Genomic DNA, 24,509 nt, shown 5'->3' on the forward strand with positions numbered 1-24,509 from the left:
CTTCATCCCTCTCTCTTCCAGCGGAGCCTCCATCCTTCATCTCCTCCACCTCTGACGCCGGGCAGCCCCCCCCCCCCCCTCAATAATAAATGTCTTCTTCCATTACGAGCTGCCTGCAGCGGTGACTCGTCGTCGCTCGTGTTTGAGGAGACGCGACGTTTCTGATTATTTATGTTTCTGATCCGCTGATCAACTCATCGATCTCATTTCTGCACAGTTCAGACTTCCGATGCGTGAGAACTTTTCATGTGAATTTGGACGTCCATAAAAGACATCAACCGAAAGTGTAAAAGTGTCTGTCAGACGTGGAGCGGATGGAGCAGGTGAGGAGGATATTTTCAGGTGTGGGCTCCTCTGAGTACAGTGGACACGTCACCGCAGCGCTCTGCACAAAGCACGCAGCTCTGCGCTATTTGCGGACGGTTCAGATGCAGCTGAGTGTTGAACCGCAACACGTGAACACGTGACCAGGCGACCCGCAGCGGTTAGTCAGCAGCAGACCGAGTTCCCATGAAGACCCGAGTACGTTTCATCCACCTGCTGATTCTGTCTGTTCACAGCTTCAACCAGTAAAACGGGCAAGAAATGGAGATAATATATTGAGTTTTGATCCTTTCTGACCCCAAACATGGTCTTATTTTATTTGCTGAAAAGATCTCACCTCCTTTGAGAAATGCAGCCCTGCGCTGTCCGTCCTGGTGACCCGGTGGCTGTTTCCAAAACATAAAGAAAGAAAACCTTTATCAGATCAATTTAGAGCATTCATTGGTTCTTCAATGTTTCTGAGTTTGGAATTTTCTATATTTCTGCATCGATTTGACCTAAAACTTCCACTGAAGTCCTAAAAGTAGACGAAGAGAACACAATTAAACAAATGAGCATTTCTGTGAACCTCCAGCATTATCAGAGAATTTCAAGGTGAAATTAGAATCAGATGATAATCAGGAGTTTTCAGTCAATCACATGATAATCAACATGTACCTGCCAACACTCAGGTGATCAGCCATGAGCCTGGGAGGTGTTCTGATGACATCACGTTTCAAGAGGGGCGGAGCTTCACTGTCAAAGACCAAAGAAGGCGTGTCAGGTCAGGAGACACCAGGTGGGTTTTTCTTTGTGTCACAGTGAATTCGTCCCCCAGAGTCAGACTGTCATCAACGAGTTCCACCGGGACGTCCTGAGGTGTCTGAGGGTTGTTCTCTTTGTTAGCCGCCCGTTAACTTGAGTTTAGCTGTTTTTTAGTGAAATTAGTTTTTGTTGGGCTGAACCCGGTGGTCACAAAAATATGTGTAACTCGGCTGCTGATGATAATCAAACGACAAAACTTGGAATACTTCTTCTTGAGTTAAATTAATTTGGTCATATAAAGTTCTATAAATCAATATTTAAGTCAAAAGTCCATATCTGACAACATATAAACTGCATGAATATTTTGTGATGAGGTCGGTAGAGGAGAGGCAGCACTCACCTGTCCATCATCTTCCATGCTCACTCTCCTGAAGTACTAATGGCTTCACCCCCCCCACCACCCCCACCCCCACCACCACCAGCGTGACACCTGTAAACACTTGCATGACAATGGTGCCGTCCCGCTCTGAGCCGGCCGGCCGTGGCTGCTGCCATCTCATATTAATACGGTGTATAATTGATAGGCGGGAGGATGTGGGAGTGCTGGTCCCAGATCAGCTCCCAGCACCGACACAGCGAGTACTAACAATACTGGACATGCTCCGCTCTCCGCTGCCCATCCCAGTGCCCATTATAATCATATATTCAAGGATTAAAGGGGTTTTATCTTAGACAGACATGAATTATGAATGCAGCACTTCAAAATTTAATTGCCCCGAATTAAATGATTCAAGATAATGTTTCTTTTATAAATTCCTAATAAGGCCAGAGGGCAGAGGAAAGGAAAATACACTCAATAAACCTCTTTCCCCCAACAAAAGGAGACGGGAGAGGAACGGCAGATGGAGGGTGACCTCGAGTCTCTGGAGGAGGAGGAGGAGAACGAGGAGGAGGAGGATAAAGATGAGGAAGAGGAAGAGGAGATACGAGCTTGAAGAACAACACACACACGAGCTGAGAAATGGATGAAGTTTAATCTGTATTTTGGATGCTGACAGATTCAGGAAACGTTTTCCTTCCTGGACATGAAGAGACGGAGAACAACGTACCCACCAGGACCGGTTTAAAGCTAGGAGCTCACACACACACACACACACACACACACACACACACACACACACACACACACACACACACACACACACACACACACACACACACACACACACACACACACACACACACACACACACAGAGACACACACACACACACACAGAGAGACACACACACACACACACACACACACACACAGAGAGAGAGACACACACACACACACACACACACACACACACACACACACAGAGACACACACACACACACACACACACACACTCACACACACACACACACACACAGAGACACACACACACACACACACACACACACACACACACACACACACACACACACACACACACACACACACACACACACACACACACACAACACACACACACACACACACACACACACACACACACACACACACACACACACACACACACACACACACACACACACACACACACACACACACACACACACACACACAGAGGTCTTTAGAAAAGCAGCAAACAGATAAAAGGTACAATTGCATAAAAATACAGATTTGTGATGAAAAGTGTTTCCAGCTGCAGAAAGACGAGTGACACATCAACCAGGATTGAGAAGGAGAACACGGCGCGGTCCGAAGTGACGACATCATCAGTGACACTCAACACTGCTCAGTAATATTGAAAATAAATGTATTATTTCAGCCTACAAATGGCCGGATGTTGCCGCCTCCCTCCGTGCGAGGAGGTGCTGTTGTTTTAAGGCGAGTAGTTTCCCGCTCTGCACGGTGGCTTGAAGACGTCACGTCGCTAAATATCCACTGTTTAGGTTTCAGACAATTATTTAGAAAATGAGGTGTAGCTGCGGCACTGGTACGAATCAAACAAACACATCTTCAAGGTTAAGGCTGTCCAGCTCCAAACAGACGGGACCATCAATCAGAAAATATGTTTTAAATCATATTTAAATTGATCATAAATTGTTTACCAAACTCGTCCACGATGGACAGAATGAAAATAAAAGTTTGAACAGAGCGAAAACACTTCAGGAAAAAGAGGACCGACCAGTCTGAAACTAACTTCATGCGTTTGTCTTCTCAACGATAGTTTACTGTAGTTCACGATGTTGGAGAACAGCTTCTGATAAATCTGTTCAGTCTGTAACAAACACAATCTGACAAGCTGTCAATCACCTTCACTAACAAGCTGCTTTCACTTTCATGTCTGCCAGATGTGCAGAAGTTAGGAAGGGAAATGGAAACAGGCAGCGACGTCTGAACACGTATTTTTAAAAAGCAGGGAGACGACCTGTGCAGCATGGAAGCAGCTCACTGATTGGACGATGCAGCTGTCCATCAAATATCTAGTTTTAACCTTTTAACGTAAACTTCACGGGTGAGACAGAAAGTTAGATTTTATACATCAGGTGAAGGAGACAGTGACTTCATTGTGTTCTCGGTCTGTTCAATCCACCCTGACTCCAGGCTCCGCCCACTCAGTCCACATGCAGCCACTCCCACATTTCTCACCGTGGATGATTTAGGAGATCGTGGAAAAGTCTAAAAATTAATTCAACAAGCAGCGAGGTCACACATGGAGGTCAGCTGACTGAAAACACATTTTTACTAAAAATAATTTGAAATGAAAAGTTTGAAAAGATTGACAGCGGTGAGCTTTTAACAGGTAGCAGAGGTGCTTCCAGGTCACATGACAGGAAGTGTGTCCTCACACACACACACACACACACACACACACACACACACACACACACACACACACACACACACGTTGTGTTTTTTTTTACTTCCAAAAGACCAAAACCAGATTTCCAGAATTAGAAACCAGCCAACTCAAAATAAAAATCTCTGTTTCTTAAAAATGAAGTTTTGTTATTCATCCAATTTAATGTATGAAGCCGGACAATTTTTCAAATAAAGAGAGACATGTCTGTAAAGATGCTTTTTCTTCCAACATACATCTTTGGTTCTGATATTTCTTGCTAGATATTGTCCAACATTCAGAATATACCAAAAACCAATTTAATCAGACTTATCTGAACCGGATTTATTTAAACCTCTCACAGCCTCAAAACAACTTTAACCTTCTTTTTTTAAGGTCAGCAATCAGCGAACATGTGACGTCGGTCTCTACGATATTTATTCTTTATAATCTAAACTGCACATTATTTCCGGACTGTCAGGTGTTAATGAGGCGAGTTGTCGGGGTCACTCATTCAGTCAACACACAACTTCCTCCTTCATTCAAAACGTTCATTCTAACAAGTCCTCTGTGCTCCATATGGCTTCATCAGCAGGGCTCCTCCCCTCAGTGACATCATCACTTCAACTAACAGAGTACATTCACAAAGATACAAAAGTTTGTTTTTTTTATCCATTTTAGAAAGCAGAAACATCATCTTCACTTTCCCCCCCTGAAATGATTTCAACCAGAAAATATAAAGGGATCCGAGGGCAGTTCTGGTCTTCACAACACAACCCACAATGCACCAGGGCGTAAAATTGTCAAATCAAAAACATACCGGACACGTATGGAGACAAACTAAAACCAACCAATTCACTAAATTAGAGATTTTGGCTTCATGGAAACAACATTCACCTTTTTCCTCTTTCCCAAACAGTTAGTATGAACCGGTTCTGGTCGGCCCGCCGTGCTATCGGCCTCCAGCTGTCTCCATGTCAACTACACGTTAAATCAAACCCCCAGAAGGCCGAGGGGCACTTCAGTCAGAACAGTTCCTTTTGTTTCAGCTTCTATATTTCTGAGTCCTTTAAGAGACACAACAGTAAATAAATATCATGAGCTGTGGCCGTGAGAGGAACTTTTTATTCACTGTTCTCTTTGGGATTCTCTTCAGTCCGACTGGCACTTCGGTTCGAAGCTGAGCCAACATCCGTGTTGACCTCCTGCGTCTCCTCCCGCGTCTCCTCCCGCGTTTCTTCCTGATTCTCCTCCCGCTCTTTGTCTCCGTTCGTCTCCGTCCCGTGGACCGCCTTCTCCCCGTTCAGGACGGGACTGTACTCCTCCACCTGGATCTCCTGACCCTCCTCCACCTCCTCCAGCTTGCGCAGGATGATCGGCAGCTTGGCGTCGGCGTCGGTGTTTTCCAGCAAAGCGATGTCGCTCTCCTCGTAGCGCGGCAGCGGAGCGCCCTCCTCCAGCTTCTTCTGGAAGTGCATCCGTTTGGCCCGCCCGCTGGCCGACGCCTTCTCCAGGATCTGCTTCTCGGCCAGGCGGAGCTGGATCGCCAGGCGCGAGTGGAGCGACAGGTCGGGTTTCTCCAGCATGGAGCGGTCCTCCTGGAGGACACCGAGAAAGATGACAAAAGATGGTCCAAGTATAAATTAAACTTCACAAAGTAAGTTTCTTAAATGATTATCAGATCTTCCAACAGCATCCAAAACCCCAATCATGCCATTCACAACAGGTGTGAACACGTTTGTCTTCAGTTCCTTTAAAGGGAACTGAATCCTGCATCTGATCTGCAGTCCGACATCCCAGAATATTCAGCAGAACTCCGGCAGACTGACCTCGGAGGTGGTCTTGTAGGTCTTCAGCAGCAGAGCAGCTCGAGTCTCCAGGAAAGTCCACAGCTTGATCTCGTTGTCCCAGCTGACGGGGAACTCGCTGTTTCCCAGCGTGAAGATCTTATTGATGGCTCGATCACCCAGCAGGTAGTCCTTCAGCTCCTCTGAAATCACAGCAACATGTTAGAGTCTGGAGGAACATCGGACTCTGAGGAAGAAGGGAGTCAGAAAACAGCCCGACATCATTAGAAACACAGTGGAGGTGAAAACAGACTCGGAGCTGACAGGCGAAGCTCATTTTAACAAACAGACCCGAAACACAAACAAGAATCAAATCAACGAGAAGCCGCCGAGCAAGAGACCACAAAGTCTGAAGAATTAGATCTCCTGCTGGGTCACATTTTCTTCTGTGGTGGTGATGATGATGATGATGATGATGATGATGATGATGATGATGATGATGATGATGATCAGAGCAGAGCGATAACGGTTTCTTGGTTCCTAAAACCTAAGTGGACCCATGAAGGTTTCCAACCCGGAGACATCTGAGATGATTGGATCATCCTGATGTTCCCGTTGTCTCAGAGACCGACTTAGCATCACTGAACACTTCAGAACCAACCAACCAACCAATCAATCAATCAACCAATCAATCAGCCAATCAACCTGTGTGTCTGTGTGTGCGTGCGTTTGTGTGTATGTGTATCTGTGTGTGCGTTTGTGTGTGTGTGTGTGTGTGTGTGTGTGTGTGTGTGTGTGTGTGTGTGTGTGTGTGTGTGTGTGTGTGTGTGTGTGTGTGTGTGTGTGTGTGTGTGCGCTCACCCTCCGTCATACAGAAGACTCGGAGGAAGGCGAGGAGCTGGGCTGAGATCGGCGGTTCGTTACAGTGCAGAGCGAAGATACAGGACCTGAAAACAGAGCAGCAGGTTAGTGAGGAACGAGACGAGGAGATGACATCATCATCCTGACGGTGTGTTCAGGACACAACGCCACATGTTCAACTGATAACAATAAAGACTGGACTCATGGGGGACACGCTCTGTCCAACATACAGAAATATGAAATATTTCTTTAAGCAATGGGTGAAAACAATCAACTTACAAATTCTGATTCAGTTCCCAGAAGACAAAAGTTATTCAGGACCTCTTCATTAAAGAGGTTGAGCTAAAGTAGACTAAAGTTTTCTTGTAGTTTATTTTTAATTTAGTAAATTATGACTCGATAATCAGTTTTGCAAAGCAAAGGTTGAAGTATTTTATGAATACTTTGCAGCCCATCACTGGCAGATGGATGTTAGTGGAGCATCGAACTCATAAAACTTCACAAAACATCTCAAGATGAAGAAAAATCAGACGTGATTGGGAGTCGGACTAAACACGTCCTGGACTCCCGCTCTGCATTTAATAAGACTGATCTCCATCTGAACCGCTCACCTCCACAAATCAACCTTTTCCTAAAATATTCTATTATTTCTTTAAACCACAGAGACTGATGACTCGTCGATAAAAGGAAATAGCAGAGACCATCACATGGAAAAATAATCACAGCTAAACACAAAACATGAGATGTCCTTCTGGATGGTGAGCTTCATTCAGATTTAAAGAAACTGTATAGAAATAAAACTATCATTTCTATAACTGAGTAAAACACAAAGAAATATTAAACTCCAGCTGATCTCTGTCAGAACTGTTAAAAATCGCTTCCACAAAACATATATTACTCGTCGTGCTATTTACTAATACCTTTGATTTATTCAGCATGTCTGCCATCCTACGAACTGATATTAAAACATTTAATATACAGAGTTTTTTAGGTTGTGAGGAGAGTTTTTGAGGTTGAGGAGAGTTTTTGAAGTTGTGAGGAGAGTTTTTGAAGTTGTGAGGAGAGTTTTCGAGGTTGAGGAGAGTTTTTGAGGTTGAGGAGAGTTTTTGAGGTTGTGGAGAGTTTTTGAGGTTGAGGAGAGTTTTTGTGATTGTGAGGAGAGTTTTTGATGTTGTGAGGAGAGTTTTTGATGTTGAGGAGAGTTTTTGAGGTTGTGAGGAGAGTTTTTGAGGTTGAAGAGAGTTTTTGAGGTTGTGAGGAGAGTTTTTGATGTTGTGAGGAGAGTTTTTAAGGTTGAGGAGAGTTTTTGAAGTTGTGAGGAGAGTTTTTGAGGTTGAGGAGAGTTTTTGAGGGTGTGAGGAGAGTTTTTGAGGTTGAGGAGAGTTTTTGAGGCTGTGAGGAGAATTTTTGAGGTTGTGAGGAGAGTTTTTGAGGTTGAGGAGAGTTTTTGTGACTGTGAGGAGAGTTGTTGAGGTTGTGAGGAGAGTTTTTGAGGTTGAGGAGAGTTTTTGAGGTTGTGAGGAGAGTTTTTGAGGTTGTGAGGAGAGTTTTTAAGGTTGAGGAGAGTTTTTGAAGTTGTGAGGAGAGTTTTTTAGGTTGAGGAGAGTTTTTTAGGCTGTGAGGAGAGTTTTTGAGGTTGAGGAGAGTTTTTGAAGTTGTGAGGAGAGTTTTTGAGGTTGAGGAGAGTTTTTGAGGTTGAGGAGAGTTTTTGAGGTTGTGAGGAGAGTTTTTGAGGTTGAGGAGAGTTTTTGAGGTTGAGGAGAGTTTTTGAGGTTGAGGAGAGTTTTTGAGGTTGTGAGGAGAGTTTTTGAGGTTGTGAGGAGAGTTTTTAAGGTTGAGGAGAGTTTTTGAAGTTGTGAGGAGAGTTTTTTAGGTTGAGGAGAGTTTTTTAGGCTGTGAGGAGAGTTTTTGAGGTTGAGGAGAGTTTTTGAAGTTGTGAGGAGAGTTTTTGAGGTTGAGGAGAGTTTTTGAGGTTGAGGAGAGTTTTTGAGGCTGTGAGGAGAGTTTTTGAGGTTGAGGAGAGTTTTTGTGACTGTGAGGAGTTTTTGAAGTTGTGAGGAGAGTTTTTGAGGTTGAGGAGTTTTTGACGCTGTGAGGAGAGTTTTTGAGGTTGTGAGGAGAGATTTTGAGGTTGTGAGGAGAGTTTTTGAGGTTGAGGAGAGATTTTGAGGTTGTGAGGAGAGTTTTTGAGGTTGAGGAGTTTTTGACGCTGTGAGGAGAGTTTTTGAGGTTGTGAGGAGAGATTTTGAGGTTGTGAGGAGAGTTTTTGAGGTTGAGGAGAGTTTTTGAGGTTGTGAGGAGAGATTTTGAGGTTGTGAGGAGAGTTTTTGAGGTTGAGGAGAGATTTTGAGGTTGTGAGGAGAGTTTTTGAGGTTGTGAGGAGAGTTTTTGAGGTTGAGAGGAGAGTTTTTGAGGTTGAGGAGAGATTTTGAGGTTGTGAGGAGAGTTTTTGAGGTTGTGAGGAGAGTTTTTGAGGTTGAGAGGAGAGTTTTTCTGATAGCAGCCTCACGACACATTGGCGAGGCCCGACTCCGAATCTGTTGCTCTTTCCTTTGAAAATGATCTACGAGCAGATCTGTCAGTTTAATAGAGCGCCCCGGCAACCATGGGGATTGTTTCACTTAATTTCCACCGTTGAGATTTCGACTGTCATCAATAAGAGATTAAAGGCGTCTGATTAAAAATGTCGCGCGGAGAATGCTGCATAAAATTAAGGGGCTAATGATAAAATGATTAAGCTTCTTGGTGATGAAAGCTTTGGGGCGGATGGTAAATTGATACTTGGTGGGGTGGGAGGGAAAAAAAAAAGATCTGCTGCAACATTTATGTTATGTGCTTCAATTATGCCAAAGTGGGGCCTAATTGGTTGAAATATCTGCTGTTGGAAGACAAAAGTGCAGCGCAGCTTTGTGGAAGGTAAACGGAGTTGGAGGGAGCCCGGAGCACTCCTTGACCCACATTAAAGGCTGTGGAGGGAACCGGTTCATAGAGAAGGAGAGGAAAGAGGAGGAAACTCATCGACAGAGAGGGGAACGTACGCGGGGATGCCGGCTCGAGCCAGAACTTCGGCCTTCATGGCGTAGAGGCGTTCGCTCTTACTGACTCCCAGCTTGATCTTTACTCGGTCGTGGGCGTTATCCTGGAAGAAGAAGCCGTTGTGGATCACAAACTCGGCGTTGGATCTCGTGCCGTAGAAGATGTAGATCTGCAGGAAAGACAAACCATCAGCGTCACAATCGTCGTCATCGAACCCTTTCAAACACATACAGTTTATTTACTGAATTATTTCACGACACCCGGTCCTGTCTTAAGTAATATGTCTTATTGTTAACTACTTGTATTGTAATATAAAAAAAATTATTTCAAAAACCACTAACAGCTTTGTTCTACTCAACATTCAAACAGCTGGAAACGCATGCCGAGGTTGAAAATCAGTGCAATATCCCTTTAAAAAAAACAAAACAAAAACATGAAATATCACTGACTGCTGTCATGGAGTCATGACTACCACGAGTTCCTGTTTGCACTGTAACCATGGATACAGACTGTAATCATCAAGAGTCATGTGATGCAGAAGAAAACTTCAAAATGAAACAATTCTGAGAATGATATAATATATGATTTGTGAATGGATTTACGCAGCGTGTGCATTGAGAGGAAAGAAGACCGTCATCACAGGTTTAACACAACGAAGCAGACAGACGGTGAAGTGTCTCCTCACCTGCTCGTTCTCCTTATAATCCTGCAGCGCCACACACTCGCAGCGGTCATCCTCCAGGTTGTAACCGGTGGTGATCTGCAGGATCACAAATGATTTTACAAACTCAACTCTTACCAGAGTTTAAAATATATATTTCAGTCAGAAAGTATTCAGACTCCTTCACTCTGATGATGAAGAACCAAACGGTCACTTTAACAGACCACTTGTTGATAATGAAACCATTTATTACTGAAATTATGAATAATCACTTTACAATAATGTGTGTGTGTTTGTGTGTCAGAGTGTGAGGTAAAGACCTTACCAGCCCGTTTGTGTGGTTGCACATGTCCCAGAGGGGGATGAGCGCCAGAGTGACCCGGCTGCCGTCCTCAGTCGGGATCTGGTTCTGACGGGTCATCACAGAGGACACCGCCCACCTGTCACACACAACCAATCAGAGTTAGTTTATATAAAGCCGTTTTTGGGGAAATTAAAAGTAAAATACAAACTGTGAATGCATAACTACAACAAGTCCTGCAAGGATTAAAGGAAAGAAATCTAAATATATACCTTAATACTATACTATGAATTAATGCACTACTCATCATATCGCAAAATGTTTAAAATCACAATAATACTGTCTCCTGTAGTGTCGTGGGGCCTCCTGTTAACACTAGATGTTACTATTCCTGTAAGCACAAAGCTGTAATAATGCTAAATTATTCTTTTGCTCCAGTTTACATGCACAAACATGTACACACACACACACACACACACACACACACACACACACACACACACACACACACACTGACCTGTAGTCATCAAACGTGAAGCTGTCCTTGAGGGGCAGCTTGCTGGCGGCCGGATGAGTCTGGGGATGCAGAGAAGAAGGTGGACAAGCGGAAGAAGGAAAAAACACAAATCAGTATGAGGACTTTCATTATGCAGGTATGCTGGAGGGGGGCAGCCTGACAGGGGCGCCTAACAAGAGGGACTGGGAGTAGGGGGCCACCACGGTGTGTGTGTGTGTGTGTGTGTGTGTGTGTGTGTGTGTGTGTGGTCTGTTAGTGCAGTGTGACACTGGACCCCCCACATACATCACTGTCAACTTAATTTGTTGTGGCCAGCAGCAGTCATAAATCTGCCTCATCAATTTGGGCCTGAATCAGTGTGTGTGTGTGTGTGTGTGTGTGTGTGTGTGTGTGTGTGTGTGTGTGTGTGTGTGTGTGTGTGTGTGTGTGTGTGTGTGTGTGTGAATACCACTGGTTCCTCCATTTAAAGCCACAGTCACCACCTACCAGAACCATTTGCAAACTGTCCTGAGCTTAAGCAGAAGAGAGAGAAAGAGAGGAGTTCAGTGGAATACATGATGCAGAAAAGGAGGAGACAAAGGGAGGGAGCAGGGGGGAGGAGGAGGAGGAGGAGGAGGGGGCGACAGAGAGAAAGTGAGAAAGAGTAGAAGCTCAGGAATACTTAGTCTGTGAGGAAGGCTAGAGGTGCCAGACACATGAATAAAACTGCTGAAACCGAGTCTGATTTCCAGTTGATTAAAGAATGAGCTTGTTGTAGAGCGGATCAATAAATCAGAGAACAACATGCAGAAACATTGATGTTTTTAAGATGAGCTGGATATGCGATAGAAAATACTCTCAAAGATCCTCCAGTGGGGCAGCAAAACCACAGACTGGATATAAAACTACAGACTGGATATAAAACTACAGACTGGATATAAAACTACAGACTGGATATAAAACATAGACTGGATATAAAACACAGACTGGATATAAAACACAGACTGGATATAAAACTACAGACTGGATATAAAACTACAGACTGGATATAAAACTACAGACTGGATATAAAACATAGACTGGATATAAAACACAGACTGGATATAAAACATAGACTGGATATAAAACACAGACTGGATATAAAACACAGACTGGATATAAAACATAGACTGGATATAAAACATAGACTGGATATAAAACACAGACTGGATATAAAACATAGACTGGATATAAAACATAGACTGGATATAAAACACAGACTGGATATAAAACTACAGACTGGATATAAAACTACAGACTGGATATAAAACACAGGCTGGATATAAAACACAGACTGGATATAAAACACAGACTGGATATAAAACTACAGACTGGATATAAAACTACAGACTGGATATAAAACATAGACTGGATATAAAACCACAGACTGGATATAAAACTACAGACTGGATATAAAACTACAGACTGGATATAAAACACAGACTGGATATAAAACATAGACTGGATATAAAACACAGACTGGATATAAAACTACAGACTGGATATAAAACTACAGACTGGATATAAAACACAGGCTGGATATAAAACACAGACTGGATATAAAACACAGACTGGATATAAAACTACAGACTGGATATAAAACACAGACTGGATATAAAACATAGACTGGATATAAAACACAGACTGCATATAAAACTACAGACTGGATATAAAACTACAGACTGGATATAAAACACAGGCTGGATATAAAACACAGACTGGATATAAAACACAGACTGGATATAAAACTACAGACTGGATATAAAACACAGACTGGATATAAACTACAGACTGGATATAAAACACAGACTGGATATAAAACACAGACTGGATATAAAACTACAGACTGGATATAAAACTACAGAAAAAACTACAGACTGGATATAAAACACAGACTGGATATAAAACTACAGACTGGATATAAAACTACAGACTGGATATAAAACACAGACTGGATATAAACTACAGACTGGATATAAAACACAGACTGGATATAAAACACAGACTGGATATAAAACACAGACTGGATATAAAACTACAGACTGGATATAAAACTACAGACTGGATATAAAACTACAGAAAAAACTACAGACTGGATATAAAACACAGACTGGATATAAAACTACAGAAAAAACTACAGACTGGATATAAAACACAGACTGGATATAAAACTACAGAAAAAACTACAGACTGGATATAAAACTACAGACTGTTTATAAAAGAGTTCGTATCTTCAGGTCTGTAAAATGGTTCTGATCCAGAAGTGTCTTCAGCTGCAATACCAGCGAGTGCCACTAGAGGTCGGCTCCAAAAAGCCTCCGGCTCCATAGACTCCCATTCAACTTCTCTCATCAAATCCAAAGTGAATAAAATGTGTCCATCAGTTATCTCGGTGTTGTTAGCTAAAGTCACTCCTTCTTATTAGTTTTCTGGAGGTCCATCTGAAAATAATCCCTCATTCATTAGAAAAGAAGATTCAAGAACACCTGTTTTTGGGGGGCGTGTCTGTTTGATGGAAGAAATTGTATTTTCTTGATTCCTGTTGTTCTGGTTTTGTACCCTCATGGTTGAAATGCACTTATTGTAAGTCGCTTTGGATAAAAGCGTCAGCTTAATGAAATGTAATGTAATGATTGACAGGCCTGTGGTGCAGTCAGGTTACAGCTATCGATGGGCAGCCAGATTTCTTTCTTCATCAGCCTTACTATCAGGATGAAGATCAGTGAAAGAACTACAAGCGTCATCTCAGTTCACCTGCTAATCGTTGAGCATTAACCAAACACGAAACCAAGTCTTAGATTTCAGGTCCCCACAACGCGAGTAATACCAGAACACACACAACTCGGTGTAGCGGCTCGACATGGAGACGAAGCGAGGAGGCTCATGGAGATGTGTGTCCCATCCTCACTCACTCACTCACTCACACACACACACACACACACACACACACACACACACACACACACACACACACACACTGCTCCCGCCTCCTTGTTTTGTCCCCAGCTCCTCCTCCTCCTCAGATGACCTGGCTGGAAAATGAGCTTGTCACATTGGCTTTGAATTGAATTGACCTGAATGTACCCCCCCTCCCACCCCTCTCTCTCCCCTGTCCTCCCCCAGTTCTCCCTCTCTCCCCCAGTGTGTTGGATGTATGTACGAGCAGACACACACACAGATGTATGTTGATGTGTGCAGACAGACCAAACCACCAGTGACATCCTCCAGAACAGTAGTATAGTACTGACTATACTATACTATACTATACTATACTATACTGTACAGTAGTATAGCAGTATAGTAGTATGGTAGTACAGCAGTATAGTAGTATGGTAGTACAGCAGCATAGTAGTACAGTAGTATAGCAGTACAGTAGTATAGTATAGTAGTACAGTAGCACAGTAGTATAGTAGTACAGTAGTATAGTAGTACAGTAGTACAGTAGCACAGTAGTATAGTATAGTAGTACAGTAGCACAGTAGTATAGTAGTACAGTAGTATAGCAGTACAGTAGTATAGTATAGTAGTACAGTAGCACAGTAGTATAGTAGTACAGTAGTATAGTAGTACAGTAGTACAGTAGTATAGTAGTACAGTAGTACAGTAGCACAGTAGTATAGTAGTACAGTAGTACAGTAGTATAGTAGTACAGTAGTATAGTAGTTACTGTAACTGGAGGAGCAGGCAGTGATTCTCCTTTAATTTGACATTTGAATCACAGAGCAAAATCTGTCCCATTGGATGTGAATCAAACTGAGCTGAAGATAAAAACTGATCAATTAAACTGGCTCAATCATTGATTCTGACATTATGGGTCAGTTCTGGATCAATGGCAGCTGAGATCTGCTGGTTTTCCCCACAAACAAGGACAAAACATTGAATTTAACAGTTAACCCACGATTATTAGTATCATAATTACAGTCTGACCAATATGTTTAATATTTAATATTTCCAGAGATCTAGTGATGCCAAACCAACATGTTTAAACAAAAGAGGAGTTTTGTGTCAGACATTTGGAATAAAGTCATCACTCCTCTGTTCATAAACTCCTCTACGATGATAGCCATTTATCTGCTAACAGCTAATATCAGCCCATTCATCAACCTGGCTGATTTATGGGTTGGTGGTGGTGGTGGTGGGAGGGGGCAGGTGGGGGGGGGGGGGGTTACTTGGTCACTTTGTTTAAGTTGACAGGCCTGATCCTCTGCACTCACCTGTAGGGATGAATCAGTGTCAGCGCACACAGTAGCTATTCAGCTGCAGAGGTGAAATATGATGTGACCACACTGTATTACCCCGAGGTGTGAGAGTGTGTGTGAGTGTGTGAGAGTGTGAGTGTGTGTGTGTGTGTGTGTGTGTGTGTGTGTGTGTGTGTGTGTGTGTGTGTGTGTGTGTGTGTGTGTGTGTGTGTGTGTGTGTGTGTGTGTCCTCTTCCATCCACACCTCGATCAGAAACTCTGACATGTTACTGTCAAAATATGAGACACAACATTTATGACAATGTTTGTTTGACCAAAGAGAAAAACTGCAAACACAACGCCGATGCAGCGACACAACAAATGTTTAAAAAGTGATTTCCTCAATACAAATATTTAAATAAGACAGTGCACACGAACAATTACTGATTTCAGCCCTCAAATTGTTCCTCCTTCATAAACTTTGCACTTAAATGACTAAAAATACAACTTCTATGCTTTTTCTGCACTGACACTGATTCCATATAATCATGAGACAACTCATTCAGGCTTTATTCAGCCATTGTAAATAGATTTTTTAACTCAAAATAACAACCTCCACCTATTTCTGTCACTTTTTGAGAGACTGTTTGAAAGTTTGAGCGGTTACGTCCTCAGAGTCTCCAACAATTCAACAATTCAACCCAGTCGGGAGAGATTAACATGTCTGTGCAGAGATTTGAACACATCCTGGGAGCTTCACTATGGAGCTACAGTACGTAAACAAAAACAAACACAGCAAAGTCCCACACATGAACACAGGAAGTGTCAGAACCAGCAGGATAAAGGGATAAATCACAACATCGGTCTGGTAATACAACTCCAGCTGAAACCAACAGTGACAGGTCAGTGACTGACATCCCGCAGGACAACTGCACAGTTTAGATGCCAACACTGCCCCCTAGTGGAGCAACACTTTCAAAGAGGAGCCACCAATGCATTCGCTTTAGTGTTTTTTAAAAGACAAATCAACAGTTTAAAAAATAAATAATATTATAATCTGGACTATGCAAACATCAGTGTTCCCCATCTGCACATCATCTAATTAAAACAAACACCTCTCTGCTGACAGACAGAATTAATTCTCAGAAAAAGCTCGACTTCAGATCAAAGCTGAGCTGGTATTTCACCACGCTGCAGATTAATAACGGGACATTAGCATATTTTCAGATTAGCATGCTGCTATCTGTTGTCTGGGCCCGTTAGCCGATATTTCATCATATAATCATCGTCTCTGTCCTCCTCAAAGTTCACAAACTGCTTATTTCTACTAATTGTAAAAGAGAACTGCTGATCCTGATACGGAAACCATTTTGTCATCCATCATATTATGATTAGAAGTTTATATCGGAACTAAAATGGAGAATAAAGGAGGTCAAATATCAGTGACCATCAGCTGTGACAGATCAGTCCATCAGTGGTTCAGCTGTGTCTGTAACTCCTCTCATATCAGCAGCTCTGTATTCGTTTCTATCTACAGTCTGGCTCGATGGCTCCCCCCTCTGGTCATAGGGGAGTATTACAGGCACAGGACTGAACTTCTCTGGACATATTGGAGAGTTGCAGTTTGGGATGCTGTTCAGCTGTACTGCATTGTGTTTCTGTTACTTATTAATACGTTCAAAGACAGAAAGACTCTACGATGGCTTCTTGTCTAAACATGATCTCATCTCACTACTGCTTCAAGTTATAGGTTCCCACTGCAAGTCAAGTGTCTGATTCCTCACTAAACTAAACCAAAAACCTGAAACTCCATGACCTCTAATAAACCGAAAAACAGACTGTCGTTGTGCTGAGCAGACACGAAACAGACATTATTTGATTTCCTTCAGTTAACAAACTCACAGGTGTTTTTCAGGATAAAACGTTTTACTGCTTAAACCTGCTGCACAGTTCTGATCACACGTAACTAAACCGACGCCCCTTAAAAACACACGGATCCTTGTACAAACATTTTCAAAGTGAGAACGATTAAAAGCCGGCACGCTTTATTGTTGCCATGGCAGCAAAGGGCTCCATCTCCGACATTTGATGGATCTAGACTACTTTTACAAACTTCACATTTAGCTTTTCTGTCGTCTGTTTTTATCCCCCAGTCTTTGTATTTAAGACCTTTCAGTGCTGAAGTGCTGTGACCACTCACTGCATCCACCCGCTACACTTCTTTACATACGCTATAACATGTTACCTAAAAGTATGGCTGCACCTGACTCAAAATGTTCTCGGTCCAATCGGATCAACTATGGGTTCCTTTATTTTTCGTATGGACGATCAAGCCATCACAAAATCCACATCTCACTCTCCTCCGTGTCTCGGTACACTTTTCTGAGGCGTCGCCCTCAGCTGCTGACCCGAGTCAGAAAATGTCACTTCTATCCTGGTTGATGTTTTATCACATTCAAGTACTTGTACATGAAATAGAAAAGAGCATCAAGACAAACGGCCACATGAAGCTGAGTTCTTACAGATGTGGAAAACAAAGCCAAAGTCTGATGGTCATATATAAAGATGAAATAATAGTGTCCTTCAAAATAATCCTCGCAAGTTGCCAGATGAAGAGGAAAAGCAATCACAGCAGTTTCAGACAGCGTGATGAGATCCCCAGTTTACTTTAAAGGACGACTCTAGATTTATATGTTTATATTTATATACTCAACTACAGTAACTTGGGAGGTCTCATACTATCACAGGCACTCGAATCAAACTGACAGCTTCCGTATGAATAAAGATCAGTTGGCAGATTCCATCTTTCCTAATAATATGGATAACTAGTGCTCTTTTAAAGGAGGTTATTTCACCACGTGATTAATGTTAAAGACACTCGTTATTTGTTCTGTCGTGACATCGACTGGGTCAGCCAGGAAACAGCAGGTTGTAGTAAAACGCTTCGGTCCACAGCCAGATGATCCAAAAACAAACTTTCATTTGTTCACATGGAACCATTTCAAAAAACTACAAGTCAGATAAACGTTTGTAATAAAGACATGAGTCTAAAAAGCATCTCATCACCGTGGAAACACACTCAGCCTGTTTGTTCCAGGTGTGTGTGTACAGTGAGAGAGTGAGAGAGAGAGAGAGAGAGAGAGAGAGAGAGAGAGAGTGAGTGAGTGAGTGAGTGAGTGAGTGAGTGAGTGTGTGTGTGTGTGTGTGTGTGTGTGTGTGTGTGTGTGTGTGTGTGTGTGTGTGTGTGTGTGTGTGTGTGTGTGTGTGTGTGTGTGTGTGTGTGTGTGTGTGTGTGTGTATCTTCCTACCTGTACCAGCTTGTAGAAGTAGGCGTACTGCCGTGCGGTGTTCTTGTACTGACTCAGGACGTCCTGCACCGCCTGCGTTCCCAGCAGCAGCTGCACGTCGTCCTGCTGGTAGTGCAGCGGCGTGTCGTACTCCTGAGGAAGACTGTGGATGTACGGCAGCCAGAAGGAAGCCGGGTCGGAGCGCTCACACAGCAGGTGGAGGGCCAGCGTCACGTTGCCCATGGCCTGCAGGATTCGGTCCTGGCTGTACAGAGGACCTGAGACACCATGAATACACTGTGAACACCTGGAGGACCCACAGGGGGCGCTCTGCTGAACAACAAGCAGCAACAAGAGAAGAGCTGCACACAGTGGTCGCAGCACGCTGCTCCTGCAGCTGTGATGCATTCAGGTGTCACGCAATATTAACAAATAGAAATGAACTAATTAAAAACATCACCAATAAAGTGACAAACAACTGATTCCAGAGATGACAGAAGAAACAGCTGACAGAGTAGAGACTGAAACAGCTGACAGAGTAGAGACTGAAACAGCTGATAGACTGGAGACTGAAACAGCTGATAGACTGGAGACTGAAACAGCTGATAGAGTAGAGACTGAAACAGCTGACAGAGTAGAGACTGAAACAGCTGATAGAGTAGAGACTGAAACAGCTGACAGAGTAGAGACTGAAACAGCTGATAGAGTAGAGACTGAAACAGCTGACAGAGTAGAGACTGAAACAGCTGATAGAGTAGAGACTGAAACAGCTGACAGAGTAGAGACTGAAACAGCTGACAGAGTAGAGACCGAAACAGCTGACAGAGTAGAGACCGAAACAGCTGACAGAGTAGAGACTGAAACAGCTGATAGAGTAGAGACTGAAACAGCTGATAGAGTAGAGACTGAAACAGCTGATAGAGTAGAGACTGAAACAGCTGACAGAGTAGAGACTGAAACAGCTGATAGAGTAGAGACTGAAACAGCTGACAGAGTAGAGACTGAAACAGCTGATAGAGTAGAGACTGAAACAGCTGATAGACTGGAGACTGAAACAGCTGATAGACTGGAGACTGAAACAGCTGACAGAGTAGAGACTGAAACAGCTGATAGAGTAGAGACTGAAACAGCTGATAGAGTAGAGACTGAAACAGCTGATAGACTGGAGACTGAAACAGCTGATAGACTGGAGACTGAAACAGCTGATAGAGTAGAGACTGAAACAGCTGACAGAGTAGAGACTGAAACAGCTGATAGAGTAGAGACTGAAACAGCTGACAGAGTAGAGACTGAAACAGCTGATAGAGTAGAGACTGAAACAGCTGACAGAGTAGAGACTGAAACAGCTGACAGAGTAGAGACTGAAACAGCTGACAGAGTAGAGACTGAAACAGCTGACAGAGTAGAGACTGAAACAGCTGATAGAGTAGAGACTGAAACAGCTGATAGAGTAGAGACTGAAACAGCTCCCTCAGCTCTGCAGTACAAGTTCACCTTAGGAGAGTTTTTACACTGAAACCAATAATATAAAACACCTCGCACCTAAAACTGTAAAGTATAATTCACTTAATGTGGTTGTTTCCTCTTTTCTGAGTTATCAATTATCATAAATCCTCTTCTTACCCAGCACAGAGTTCTGGGCTGATTCCACTGTTATCAGCATCTTCCTGGGAATCCACAGGAACAGCTCTTCTGCCTGCACACACACACACACACACACACACACACACACACACACACACACACACACACACACACACACACACACACACACACACACACACACACACACACACACACACACACACACACACACACTGTAAGTAATACTCAGTACAGCAGCTGACATGTTTAATAATGATGAGAAAACCTTCTCAAAGTATTTTTATTAAATAATGGCATGCCCACCTTGATGTCTCTGGTGGCCCGCAGGCCGTAGCCCTCCGTGCCAAAGTCGGCCACAGTGAAGCCGTCACAGGACGCCCTGTTCTCCTGAGCCCAGGACATCAGATCTGGGAAGTAGTCCTCCCTGCTGCCCTCAAACACTACGGACATACCTGAACACACACACGGTCAAAATGAGGTTTCTTCACTGAATCCTATTTGTGATTGATGTGAAGTCTAATACTGATTCTGACTTCTAGACCGACACAAATAATCTTCATGTGAAAAGGTAGAAAAGTGGCGTCACCCTTTTGTTTCTTGCGGATCTTCTCCACCAGGCCTCTGATCTGGATGTACTCCTCCCACTCTTTACCAGCAGAGGGCGCTGCACTGCTGCATTCTGGGGACACATTCACATTCAAGTTAACCAAACAGACACACTTTAACATTGACCCCATGAAGAGCGTGAGGAGGCCTCCAGCCTCACATGTGGAAGCACATGTCACTGAAGTTTAAAACGCTGATGTGTAATTAAAAATTAAAAATTACACATCAGCATGAAAATGCAAATATATTTAATTTCACAAGTTTAACTGCTGGACACAAGATGTCTCCTGCTTCACAGTCCGTTCTCAGTGTGTCAAAGTTTCCACATCACTTATATTAGTTAAATTTGGGCCATATGTGATGTCACAAATCATGCTCATAGCCCCGCCCTTTAAAATCTGACTGTCAGTGAGCACAGAGAAACTTTCAGCAGGTTAAAGTGATTTAAACTCTGAACATCCGTCATCCTGCCGAGTGATGATCAAACAGGAACAAGACGGACTTTGAATCAAATATACATCATTCAAACATATGAATTCTCCCAGAAGACATGGAGGACAGCTCTGTTGGACAGGGTGTGTAGAGGAGACATGTCCCCAGGTAAAGACAGGAAGGTGGACAGGGTGTGTAGAAGAGACGTGTCCCCAGGTAAAGACAGGTGTATGAGGTGGACAGGGTGTGTAGAGGAGACATGTCCCCAGGTAAAGACAGGTGTATGAGGTGGACAGGGTGTGTAGAGGAGACGTGTCCCCAGGTAAAGACAGGTGTATGAGGTGGACAGGGTGTGTAGAGGGCACATGTCCCCAGGTAAAGACAGGTGTATGAGGTGGACAGGGTGTGTAGAGGAGACGTGTCCCCAGGTAAAGACAGGTGTATGAGGTGGACAGGGTGTGTAGAGGAGACGTGTCCCCAGGTAAAGACAGGTGTATGAGTTGGACAGGGTGTGTAGAGGAGACGTGTCCCCAGGTAAAGACAGGTGTATGAGGCGGACAGGGTGTGTAGAGGACACATGTCCCCAGGTAAAGACAGGTGTATGAGGTGGACAGGGTGTGTAGAGGACACGTGTCCCCAGGTAAAGACAGGTGTATGAGGTGGACAGGGTGTGTAGAGGAGACGTGTCCCCAGGTAAAGACAGGTGTATGAGGTGGACAGGGTGTGTAGAGGAGACGTGTCCCCAGGTAAAGACAGGTGTATGAGGTGGACAGGGTGTGTAGAGGACACATGTCCCCAGGTAAAGACAGGTGTATGAGGTGGACAGGGTGTGTAGAGGACACATGTCCCCAGGTAAAGACAGGTGTATGAGGTGGACAGGGTGTGTAGAGGACACATGTCCCCAGGTAAAGACAGGTGTATGAGGTGGACGTACTCTGCAGCAGCTCTGAGATGAGGTTCATCATCTCCTTGGGGGAAACCACAGCGCTCCCTCCTGAGCCCGACTTCTGGATCTTCACCCGACTCTTCTTCCCCATGGTGCTGATGGTCGACTGGGCTGAGACACAAACACATTATTACTGTCAGCATGTCACCAACTCGTCATCATGATGACTGTGAAGCTCTCTGACAATCAACAGGTCACATGATATTCACTTCAAACTGATTAAAGTCAGTAATCTTGAAAATAAAGTTTCTCTTGACTCTCTGCTCCACATCACAAAGACAAACCAACCACATGATCCCGGCACAACTCTTCTGTTTCATTGGAGCAGTGTGAAGGATGTAGTGACACCTAGTGGCGAGGAGGCCCGGCACAATTATTAAGAGGCGTTTCCATTCACGTCTATAAAAACATCGAGATGAAACTAACAGAAAGGTCATATTTGGTGCTCTTCTTCTACGGTTTGTGGATAATTAGCGCCACCTACTGTTTATCTCAAAGCACTAAACTTCTAACATGGAACCAACTACATGTTCTTGAGCATCTATTGACATTAAAATATGGAAAAGCCGAACACTGCAACCACTAAATGACTCTTCCTCATAAGTTGTATGTGTATTATTAAACTATGAACAAGTTTATAATAGTGACACAAACAGACAAAAAAAGTATATTTTTGACATCAGTGTGCCTTCATCTTTAAACTTCTTTCAAGAAGTCAGTTTACTGAAATATCCAGAACATTAACATGGAAAAAACCAAATTGCAGAACCATCAGGCAGAGTTGTGAGTCAGCTGTTCTCATTCAGGAAATGATCTAATACAAAAACATGTGTCTCTGCTTCCAACAGAGTTTCTGATGTCCACACGGATGATTGGAATTAAAAAGCATCTGAAGTCTTTTACACACTTTTAAAGAGTCTGGTGTCGGGTAACGTAGAGAGAATCAGTATTTAACATTTAAAGTAATCAAGACAATAATTTCAGTCATATTGCTCTCATGCTTTCTATTTTCCTTTTAAGTAAATAAACCCTCAGCTTATGTTCAAACTGCAGGTTCAAGTTCAGTCTGGTTTATCTACAGTAGATGACAAAGTAATCTAATCACTGATTAACAGCTCGACTCTGAACAAGAAAAACACTTTAACAGTGAAAGAAGTGGAAGAAAGTTGAGGAAGAGCAGAATCTGAATCAGGAGGAAACAGATGACGTGTGCACAGAATTTACAGGAAGCTTCAGCAAAACCTCAGATTTTCTCCCTCAGCTCAAATGTTTTGATCACGGAGATGTCGGCTTCCTGAACGAGCTGAACTCAATCCAACGCTGCTCACGGCGCCGAGTCAGAAATGAAACATAAAAACACTGAACACAAGCGTGTCTTCGGTGTTCCTGTTAGTTGATCATCTGTCAGCTGTTTTCAGCCCCGGGGACATTCGTCCTTCTGGTTTTTGGGGGAAAAACAAAGTCACGCTCTGGCTTCCCATCACGGTGGTGCTCGGGCCAGAGGCTCGCTATGGTGGAACATTTGTAGGTGGGAGGAATGACTACGTCCTCATAAAGACGGAAAGCAACAGAGCCGGAGGCCGGCAGCCATATTACATCCACATCTTTATGAAAAGCTCCATTTCCAGTGCAGGTAGCTGCTGGGAGGCTGGAAACAGAAACACACGTAGAAACGCAGGACAACGTCCCCTGAAATAATCGTTTTATAACCGGTTTATACATCACCTGAGACCGGAGACACAGACCTGCTCTATCTGGCCTCCATGAAAACAGATCGCTTCTAAACTGCTGAACTAAACAACAGCTTTCATATTAAAACCGCTCAAATCATGCGAATGTCCCATCAATCCTAACACACCTCTCATCTGATTATGATGATCAGATATCATCATAATCAGATGATCTTCCGTTAGGAGGAGTGAGTCCCGGTCTTCGTCCCGCAGCTTTCACACCGCAACACCTTTAAACAGAACCAGTGGCACCGCCGGGTTTACATGCACCAATTCAATTTACTACAGGCCTCAGCACGATTACCATGACCTCCTCCCTGAAACACACACACACACACACACACACACACACACACACACACACTGTTGTAGGTGTTGTGTGGTGTTGATCAGATATGTAGGTGTTGTTGTAGGTGTTGTCGTAGGTGTTGTCGTGGGGGTTGTTGTAGGTGTTGTGGTCGGTGTTGTAGTTGGTGTTGTTGTCGTCGGTGTTGTCGTTGGTGTTGTTGTAGGTGTTGTGGTGGGTGTTGTTGTAGGTGTTGTCGTGGGAGTTGTAGTAGGTGTTGTGGTCGGTGTTGTTGTAGGTGTTGTTGTAGGTGGTGTTGTTGTTGGTGTTGTTGTAGGTGTTGTGTTGTTGGTGTTGT

The 24,509-nt window shown here is 43.5% G+C and overlaps 1 protein-coding gene across 2 annotated transcripts; it reads right to left on the reverse strand.

The window, feature by feature from the left end:
• Nucleotides 1-487: 487 nt before the first annotated feature.
• On the reverse strand, nucleotides 488-23,721 carry setd3 (SET domain containing 3, actin histidine methyltransferase). Of its 2 annotated transcripts, none has more exons than XM_069688129.1 (12): nucleotides 22,124-23,721; nucleotides 20,738-20,830; nucleotides 20,455-20,603; nucleotides 20,170-20,242; nucleotides 18,568-18,824; nucleotides 11,064-11,122; nucleotides 10,571-10,685; nucleotides 10,270-10,344; nucleotides 9,587-9,753; nucleotides 6,549-6,634; nucleotides 662-710; nucleotides 488-560 (listed from the first exon to the last, which is right to left on the reverse strand). In XM_069688129.1, the coding sequence occupies exons 1-12, from the start codon at nucleotides 22,224-22,226 to the stop codon at nucleotides 530-532; spliced, it is 1,257 nt and encodes a 418-aa protein (XP_069544230.1). In that variant the 5' UTR covers nucleotides 22,227-23,721; the 3' UTR covers nucleotides 488-529. The 2 variants fall into 2 exon arrangements, with proteins under 2 accessions (XP_069544230.1, XP_069544229.1); XM_069688128.1 differs by lacking the exons at nucleotides 488-560; nucleotides 662-710 and adding exons at nucleotides 4,061-5,498; nucleotides 5,730-5,890 and having other exon boundaries at nucleotides 22,124-22,733.
• Nucleotides 23,722-24,509: the final 788 nt, after the last annotated feature.

This window comes from Brachyistius frenatus, unplaced genomic scaffold (assembly GCF_029030835.1).
Source record: "Brachyistius frenatus isolate BFR_SWC_R1_liver_20210118 unplaced genomic scaffold, ASM2903083v1 Contig_531, whole genome shotgun sequence".
NCBI lineage: Eukaryota > Metazoa > Chordata > Actinopteri > Embiotocidae > Brachyistius > Brachyistius frenatus.